The 10355-nt window shown below is 36.3% G+C and overlaps 1 protein-coding gene across 1 annotated transcript in view; it reads right to left on the reverse strand.

The window, feature by feature from the left end:
• The window catches only part of LOC149575205 (uncharacterized), a 60612-nt gene extending 50618 nt beyond the window's left edge, over positions 1-9994 (reverse strand). Inside the window, exons 1-2 of the mRNA XM_089812185.1 lie at positions 9870-9994; positions 199-795 (exon numbers count right to left, since the gene is read on the reverse strand). Coding sequence (XP_089668311.1) covers positions 199-431 — 233 coding nt within the window. The 5' untranslated portion in view covers positions 432-795; positions 9870-9994. The remainder of the gene's footprint in view (positions 1-198; positions 796-9869) is intronic.
• Between the last annotated feature and the right edge of the window lie 361 nt (positions 9995-10355).

Raw genomic sequence — 10355 nt, forward strand, 5'->3', positions numbered from 1 at the left:
ATTAAAGGAAAAAAAGAAATATCAGACACAAATCAGATAAAACCTGCTTTAATGCCGATACTGACATTGATGTCAAAATACAAATTTATGAGCAGTGATCAGGATAAGCTCCACAAGCAAAGAAGAATTATTTGAACAATAAAAGAAAAATAAAATAAAAAATTAATGTCTGAGTCCTTGATTGATAGCAAACAGTACCTGAAGTTGGATGAATTGGTTGAACATCCATGTGTTGTTTCCAAGGTAGGATTTGCGCTAAGCTTTTTATGAGGAGTCTGATAATACGCAAGGTTAGTAAAAGGTTGAGGAGGTCGCTTACGTTCAAGAAGAGCTTTTGCAGCCCTGAAATTCGCTGTTATACGAGCCCTCTCCTGATCATTTATCTGCTTATCTGATGAATTTGCTAATGAGGACAAACTGCCTGGAGCCATACTAACACCCACTTCCCTCTTGAAATGTACCACATAAAACTGGAGACGATGATTAGAATTTGGAATGACCACGACGGAATCTTCAGCAGCTGTAACTTACTGTTTATTGTATACTGAGTTCCAAACCTCCTTTGTTGGACAAGATGACCTCTTTATCATAAATTATATACGAACAACTTTAGTACTGTGCTATAAATCAAACTTCTTCCCCCACCGCAGTTTTTTTTATAAAGGATGATGACTCCTTCCTGTATGAAGATATTCAAATTTGAAATGTTTTCAGACATGTTCTGCATCCATCCCAACCAAGCCTAATCATTGTACATGTCTGAGCCTTTAGAAGATAATATAGAAAGTTGCGCACCTGCAAAATAGACAAGAAGAAACACAGAAATTATCTAGATACTGTAAGATAGGTACATTAGCATTCCTGCAGTCATAAGTTTTGATTCTAACACAAAATGAATGAATAAATCATGAATTATACATTATATTCATTTCACAGTAAACCACTTTTGGCTCTCCAGTCTTTCGTATAGAAAGTGACTGATCAAACTGAACCTCCATGTATAAAATATTCATACCATTAACAAGCATAAACATTTGTTTGCCTCGTGCCTGCCTTACTATTTGTGATATTTCAATTTTAATATCACACTCAGAAATGCTATGTATCGATCCTAGGAAAGTCAAACTATTTACATATTTAAAACTGTAGAAGATCTTATAGAAATCTTAGTACCAGCACAATTGGCAGCAAGCCACATAAGAAGCATCAAGACATTGACAAAACAATATTCTATTGTACCTGTTTTCATATATCTTGAATATAACAAAGCAGAAATGATTCTGAAAATTTTAGTCATGTTTTTAACACTCTTTGTCTGCCATACTAGTCACATTAATCATAGCCATCCATGCTTAAGTAGGAACAGTAATAGGTCAAGCTGAATCTTCACAGATAAAATAAACATGTCATTTATAAGCATAATGTTAGGTTTTCTTATACAGGACAGCAATGGATATCTCCTGATCAGACTTACAGAACATGCATATAGCAAAGATGGACATGGATGGTTTATCCCCAAAGCCACTGACAGAATCAAAAGTAATGTTTGGCAGACTTAGTCCTACCAGAGTACACAGAGTTCACAACAAAAAGATTTCTTGGGCCTTGTTCTACTCTTCTAAATCTCATTCCGGCAGTAATTCAGGCTAATGGTTTGACATATAACAGTTAATATAACCATTAAGGGCCCATTTGGTTGCTGGAATAGGAATAGGAAATTAGGAATATGTTTTGCATTCTCTGTTTGGTGCGCCAAATCAGAATAGGGAATAGGAATACATATTCCCATTTTGCCCCTAAAATGAGCCTATGTCCATTCCAAAAAAAACCTGTTATTGGAATAGTTATTCCTATTCCCAATCTCATTTTTCCAAATTGTATAATCTTTTCAGATCCGTGCTTAGGCAGGTTATGGGATAAATTGTAGTGAGGCTCACAAATGGTGTTGTCAGTTACTGTTGTTCTTGCACACCGTGCTTCCTCCACTGGGAAACTAGGAGCCAAGCTGCAGCATACATTGTGGACAATGCCACCATACATATGAACACCAAGGATATGACAATCTTTCCAGAACATAATACAGCCATTTGTAGTGGGATTTATTACCAGTGATAGAAACATTTAATGTATAATGCAGTGTGGAAGGGCTGTGTGAAAACAAGTAGAGGAGGGGGGAGTTTAAATAGGCAGAGATGGCGAAGTCACAGCTATACAGGGAGATCATATCGCTGGCAGTCACAAGCGCCAATCACAAATACAATTTGCAGTGGTGGGTTCCTGGCAAATTCCGCAAGAAAGGTATCATCTAAAAGCCAACTTGTATCTCTCTCAGTTCCATACAAAACTCCTCCCCAAAATACTGCATTTTAACTGTGTCCACCTCATCAAATACTTGACTTGCCACACTTGGTTGATCTCCTTTTATTGCAATGCAAACACCAACCTTGGCAGAGAAGAAGAACCGGCTGTCGGGCTCACCTAATCCTTCCAGTCAGGCATAAGATGGGAAGACGAGAGTCCCAAGCCTTCCCGAGAGTCCCCAGGTGCTCATCTTCAGATTGGCTAAGTATTAGAGCTATAGATCTCCTATTCCATGTTCTAATTCCAGTACAATCAAACACGAAATTACATATTTTAAATCAAATTCTGCATGAACCAAACAGGTTTGGAATTGTAATTTTCCATTCTCATTCTCAACCCCCATTCACAATTCTAAATTTCCAATTCCTATGCCAGCAACCAAACAAGCCCTAAGATTATTATTGGTTGTTGCATTCAAGACTATCACTAAGCCACTGTAGTGCACCAAGGATGTGCCCTTGGCTTTTAGCACATCTCTACTCACTCCATGCACAGACAAGAATCATACTTAAAGAGAATGGAGGTTGAAACCAAATTCATTATGTTTCAAAAACCCTTTGTAGGGGCTAACCTAATGAAGCATTGAATTTGGTCACATTTGAAAGCAAACAATTGACCAATAACAAGAAATTATAATCTATCATGGTCAATACATATTACCATCTATGTAAATCTCTAGAAAAACTCAAGCAATATTTGCTTGAAGAACTCAATTGGGACAAACCAACAAATTTTTATACCATTTTTTACTACATTCAAACATGAGCAAGTAGCAAGCAAAGCGCATAAGCATGGTACAAGGTTTTGAGTTTAAAATTTAATATAAGAAAGGCATAAATAATGTGTCTACAAATTCAAGATTCATTAACTCAAATTTCCTTAGTTACCCTGGTTTGTTGGTATGGCCTTCGAACCAGGTCTAGGTTTGAACCAATACTTGGTTCATGTCCAATTCGTAAAAAACATGACGGGTTCTATTTGAGGCAATCAAGTTCAAACTGGTCCCAAGTAAAAACGAACCCGGGCAAATTGGTTAAAAATAGATCAAATTTGCAGAGAACTGCGTCAAACTAGGCCCCCTGGACAGTGTTTAAGTTGTTGTTTTGGGCATATTTTATTATTTTCTGAGTTCCTAACCCCTAAAAAGTGAATGAAAATGGCTTATGCTGGCTTCAATCACCTATTTATTGTGTGCAAATAGGTTATTTTGCCTTGAGCAAGAGCAAATAGGTGGTTAAGCAAGAGCTTGTTTGTGCAAGGAGTAGTTGGAAGATTGGTTTGTGAGCAATCTTGAAGTGTTTGTGTCTCATTCCTACATCTTTGGAAGCTTACATTGGCAGTAAGAAGCAAGTCCTTGTTTCATTTTCCTTTTGTTTTGTTTAAGCTCTTTATTTTTTTAATTATCGTTCATTGCCAATAAGATCTAGCCATTGTTTTCCCTAAAATTGTATTCTCAATATGTATACAATTTCTTGCTGTAGGAAAAGGAACTTCAATGGGATCTACATCTTGCTCAGTAAGCAATGTCAATACCCAACAAAGAATAGAACTCCAATTTCATTTTCACTTGTGGAAGTATGTGATATTGTACATCCTCTTCCAAGAGGTGGTGGTTTTCGTTGGAAACGTTAGGGTTATGATGTTAGAAAAAAATGGTTCATATTATCGTGTGGTGGGCCATTTGTGTGGATAACCTGGAAGAGGAGTCAAGAAATGTCCTAGAAAAAAATGCACTTGTGCCAAGTTTATTAGTGATAAAATATATTCAAGAGTACGTGGAAGCAGAAGAGAGATAAAATTAGGCAAAACACCATTGATGGTAATAAAACTTTAAAAAAAGTAAAGGAATGAAATCCACCCCAGATGTTGTGATAGAAGATCACCCCTTCTATACTACCTCAGTTGCCCCTAATTCTCAAAATGAAGCACCCCTTCCACACAAAAGAAAGGGACCACTAGAAACTGCATTTCAAAATTAGAGTAGGGAAATTGCCGACATTGATGCCGCAAGATGCTTGTATGCAAATGTGTAATGTCCCTACTATTTGGGTTAGTTTGGGACAAGTAATACTTACAAAATAAACATTAGAACTTGAACAATAATAAATCTAACTATACTATTCTACCCTCTATCTTAAACCCCAACCTCAAAGGCGTCTCCAGATCGGGTCTCATAACCCTTAGTTATTCCACCATCTTCCGTAAAGCGTGACCTTCAAGATTCTTCTTGAACGGGACATCCTCTATCCAAACCCAATCACATATGCATATGTTGACATCATCTAAACATTCTAGCGCATGGAGATTGTCTATTAATCCTAGTCATGGTAATCAAATGGAGACCTTAACACCTCACATACCCCACGATAGAGATTCCCTTAATCTCCATGGTGTCAATCTAATGGGCTGACACAATATTATCCATTTCTCATCTAGCCATGCATACAAGGTTACTCATCTCTCGCACTGGCATAATAGCCATTTATACGAGGATCTCACTTCCTGTACTAGAACTATAAGATTCCACCTTAGTCATTCATATAGATACAATCTCAACCCTACAGTAGCACAAAGCCATTTATATAGAAATGTGCACAATCTCTACACTGGCACTATAAGAATTGGAAATTTCTCATATAATAAATTATTTGAATATCTTGTAACATATTAATTAACTCTTTAATATATCTAATTATTCTTTAAATTCTAAGTTGTCGAATTCACTCCAAAAACCTCAAATTCGACATTCGATTCCTTGGAATTCGTAGTCAGTTTGAAGTCTTATCAAATTTGTTTGTTGCCTGCAAAATTCCCTGCAGATTCGATATTTTGACCCCTAGTCGATTTGGGGGAATCTGTGGCAAATGTGTTAAATGTCAGCCCAACCCGGGCGGAATTTCAACGAATTTATAGCGAATTTGGCAAACGACAATATTTTCTAAGATTTGAGGTGAATCTTCCCAAATTTAATTTTAAAAAACTTCTTAGTACCAAATGAGAAAGACAAAGGAAATGTTTTTCTATTTCAATGCCCCATTTTAATGGGTCATCTTTTAGTGCAACTCTACTATTTTTGTATATTGTAAAGTCTTAAATAAAATTATAACTATTTATTTAGCATTTGTGCCTATATTTTTTTTGAAGTAATGAAAATCTCCTCTAATAACTTCGAAAATTGTGTTAAATATATGTGTATGTGTTTTTCTTAATGTCTCATCTAGCCATATCCATATTGAGTGTCTTAATATCCATACCCAATACCGTACCCATATTTGTGTCCATGCAACTTTGACTATTTATAGTAAATCAATTATGTTGACTTGTTATTCTTGGCAGGGCACTCAAATGTCTAGCCTTGGCAAGATATATCAAGATTCTAATCTAAAGAGGGAGCACGTGGAGAAAACATACATAGGAGCAAATATCAATTGGAAAGCAAAAATGCTCATAGCTCAACATAGAATGGGTTCCCATCACTTGAGGTGTGAAACGGGTAGGTGGACACTACCAAAGGAAGAATAGGAGGAGAGAATATGTTTATTTTGCAACATGGGAGTGGTGGAGACAGAACGACATTTTATCATGAAATGCCCAGCGTACAATAACATCTGCTCCAGCTACAGTGATATCCTAGCAATCGGCAATTTGGATTCTATATTTGAGGAAACACAATTCGACAGGACGGCAAATTTAATGATCAACATTCATTGTAGAAGAATGGACCTAAAGAAGCAGTTTCATAAAACTTAGGGTCCTCCCGTCCTCTCGGGTGGTGTGCTTTTCTAGGTGGTCCCTTAGGCTGCTTTGGCCTCATGGACGTTATTAAAATCATTCATTCAAAGTTGATCATATGAAGGATTTAATAAGTTTTTTATTTGTTTAATAATTATTAATCAAGTTGTAACTAATTAATAGTTAATTTAAAGCTTATTATAAAGTGTGATATGTATCATGAAATGCCCAGCGTACACTAACATCCGCTCCAGCTACAGCGATATCCTAGCAATCGGCAATTTGGATTCTATATTAGAGGAAACACAGTTGGACAGGACAGAAAATTTAATGATCAACATTCATTGTAGAAGAATGGACCTAAAGAAGCAATTTCATAAAACTTGGGGTCCTCTCGGGTTGTGTGCTTTTCTAGGTGGTCCCTTAGGCTGCTTTGGCCTCATGGACGTTATTAAAATCATTCATTCAAAGTTGATCATATGAAGGATTTAATAAGTTTTTTATTTGTTTAATAATTATTAATCAAGTTGTAACTAATTAATAGTTAATTTAAAGCTTATTATAAAGTGTGATATGTGCATTGATGTTTAGTTACTGAAATTAATTTGTCATACTAAAGGCTTGGAGGAAATTAATAATAATTTATTATAATTGAAAATTTGAAATGCATATGGAGTTTAAATCTACATGAAGTGTGAGCTTCAAGCTACAGGTCGATTTGGGTTAACACGGAATAGAGGGAAATATAATAAAATATTATATTCCAAACTTACAACAAAAGCTCATATTATAAGTTATACAAGGTGTAAAGCTTCAACCTTCAAACTTCAAGCTCAACTTGTATTTGGAGATTTATACATAACTTCAAAGGAAGAACTCAGTGTTACCCCAAGTTTATGGGAGGGTAATGGCTATATAATAGGGAAAATATAAAATATATAGGGAAAGTCACATATATAAACATCTATAAAGCTTGTTATTTAAACATCATTGGAACATGTATAAAGCTTATTATTTAAAAATCATTGAACCTTAACATACACCATTTCAATAGTCAAACTCAATGTTCAATATGCGTTAATAATTTGGAACTATTCTCAATGTGCACATAATATTAAAATAATAAGACACCCAATAATATAATTCAGAATTCATTGTGAATAGCAACAAGAACAATAACCCACCTTCCAAATTGAAAACACTACTATCATTTAATTATGAAACTACAGCTCCAACTCATTGTAAGTGGACTGATTTTAATATAAAATGTCTGCTATACAGTTTTGATCATGATACAGGTCTGTTACAGTAAGATGGTACCTTGATGCAACTTCCAATATGCACCATAAAAGGACCCAAATCAGCCCAAATCCAACCCAGCACAGATGTATTGCTACAATATGTCAGACTTTCCCAACATCTTGCAAAGAGTTTGCTATATTATTCGTAGCGTGTAGCATGAATGTAACATTGTAACAACATTCCTAATTTCATGTTTCTTAAAGTAATGTTGTCAAATACTAATTAGAGGACCCCAAATAGCAGGAATTAACTACCAAACAATAATAAGCATGTCAAGATGAACTTGGGAGGGACCCACATTCAAATTTAAAAAGGAAGAGTTTTATTAAAGAAAAAAAATTAATTGTTGGCGTTGCCTATCTCATCAGGAATGCCCATCCATTTTGGGCAACTTCCAAGGCATCCCCGGAAAAAAATCTGAAGCCCCCGAGTTTCCAGGACAATTCCTGTGAATTTTCACAAAAAGGGGATGGGTGGGGATATCCCCTAGCCATCCCCAAGTCCCAGAAACGTTTCTGGTCAGGGATGGGAGGTTTTAGGCTAGGGACGCGTCCCCACGTAACAATGGATTCAATCTATTGTGCATTTTGATTTTGTGAAATTGGTGTTTGAGTTGTACCTAGGGTTTGAGCAATTGGAACTAGAAGAATTGAGAATTGGGAATTCTTCTAAGTATTATGCACTTTGAATCAGTTGATCTCAGCCACTGAATTGTATTGGTGATAATCGCATCCAAAAATTATGAATGTGTTTAATTTGGTAATCAAATTGTGAAGAAGACTCCAAGTTTCATTTCAGATACAGTTTGCAAGTCAAGGAGTGTTAATTTAATGCAGATAGCAACTATATGAAAGGCTTCATTTGGAATTGAAAGCTGCCACTAGAAATTGAGGGACATCAGGCATATTACAGTTTGCAATTAATAAAAGGTCCTGATTTGGAGTAATCTTACAATGGTGATCACTTAATCACAGAGGCTGGAATTTGATCTGCATTCTTGGAGTCCAGCGTTCATAGTGAAGATAGCCGCAGGTTAGTAAGGAAGAAACGGCAGTCCCCTGAAAGGTGCAATTTATATTCCAGGTGCAGCATTTGTGTATGTGATGGACGTTTTTACTAAAGAGTGTCTCCATTTGGGTTTTACATGCTGTGGCGATATTTTATAATTATCTTCAAGGGCTACAATCCCATATTTGGAAGTCTATGATTGCATACAAATCAACTCCAGGTTCCAAAGTTTTCCAATTGAATAAATGTAGCTGCATATCAACTGTCATTATAGTTATTTCATAGATAATTTGCTTTGTAATTTGAATTTCATGCATTGGTATATGTCTGGAATTGTAAAACCTTTCAGATACAAACAAAGCAACACAAAGACTATCAGAAATCAAAATTTAATGCTAACCATTTGATCAAATGTCAAATTGAGTTTTCAGAGTTAGAACTCGGAGGGGTTCCCATAGAAATTATGAATATACCCTATTTAAATGTACATTGATCTAAGGAAAATAGTCTCATATTCAAAACAAAAGGAAAGGGGAGTAGACAGCCACACTTGGGCCTAACCCTGACTGCCATCCCCCTCCCAGAAACTCTGTGGAACATAGATTTCAACTCATAAATACTGAATACAATATCATTGACATATGAACTTATAAAAGGCAGTGTAAAGTGCACATAGTTTTATTATTTTTGAAGTGATAGACTGATCTGCTCTGGCGTCCAATGAGAAACTGCAAGTTTCTAGTAAACGGTCAGTCGTACGGCCTTAATTGTTTCGCTTCCAAAACACAGCCTCTGATGCCCAAATATATGCATACCCACAGTTTTTGAATTTATTGTTTGAATGTTTATTTGCTTCAGATATCTATAATGCATAATTGTGTGAACCTCTAAATATTGACCTTGCAATTGTGATTCCCTATGTTATTCCCGTAGGTCAATTTGAAGAAAGGGACAAAATGGATCAAGCCATACGCCTGTGCTTCAAAACGTCGTGGGCTCTACTTATAAAGGCATAATTATGTTCTTTCCTATGGCCCATCCGGGACTTGAAAATTTGATATCACATTAGCGGGATGCCCTGCCAGTGCGCTACCAGCCCAATCCAGAATGTCTGGATTGTTCTTCCAATAGAATAGGCCCAGGCATCAGCCCCGCAAAGTAATTTGCACTGGCCTTTGCAGTGAATAACGCAGCAATATTTATAAGCCCGAAGTACTTGGTGTAGCATGATAAATCATTCCAAAAACTTGGGCATTGTATTGACATGAGAAGGAATTCGCTTGGGTTGCGTATCTTGCGTGTAACTCTCTGAACTAAATGATATCAGACAATTCATATTGGCTAACTACTTTCTTGCATTGCGTGAATTCTTGGTCTATGAAAAAAATGTTGAATGAATATGCGATAGTCCAGGAAGTAAAACGGATGTTTTATTGCAGGACAAACGGTGTCGAAGAGCGACTTACCAATGCTGATGAATGAAGACAGGGTTGAGACTGAAGAAGAAGAATCTACATTACTGGGCTTTCTTCTGTATTCAAATATATCCCGCGCTCGTATGCAGCACGCTTTCTTTGAATTTTTTCAAAATAACGACAAGCAAATGTTTTATCTTCTGGTACAAGTTATTAAGTAGTCTTTCTCAAATGATCTTCTTCGAACGCTCTACATTTATCTGGTGGGCCTGTTATGAGCTTTTTTCGTTTTTCTTTAAATTTCGAACCAAATTAAATTATCGTTAAAAAGTAATTACAACTCAATAAAAAAGCTCCAAAGCACGGCCTTGCCCTCTGTGCTAAATGGATTATCAGCGCTATTTCTGGAGATGAAGCCTGGAAAATTCTTGTTAGGCATTGCATCTCAGACCGGCGTGGAAGGGGATTGGTTTTCAGACCCTTCTCACTATGCGTGAACCAGTGGTCATACAGGGCTCTTTTGTTATTAAGAGCATC

Source organism: Cupressus sempervirens, chromosome 2 (genome assembly GCF_028749045.1).
Source record: "Cupressus sempervirens isolate cs-2001-9-10 chromosome 2, ASM2874904v1, whole genome shotgun sequence".
In the NCBI taxonomy this organism is placed as follows: domain Eukaryota; kingdom Viridiplantae; phylum Streptophyta; class Pinopsida; order Cupressales; family Cupressaceae; genus Cupressus; species Cupressus sempervirens.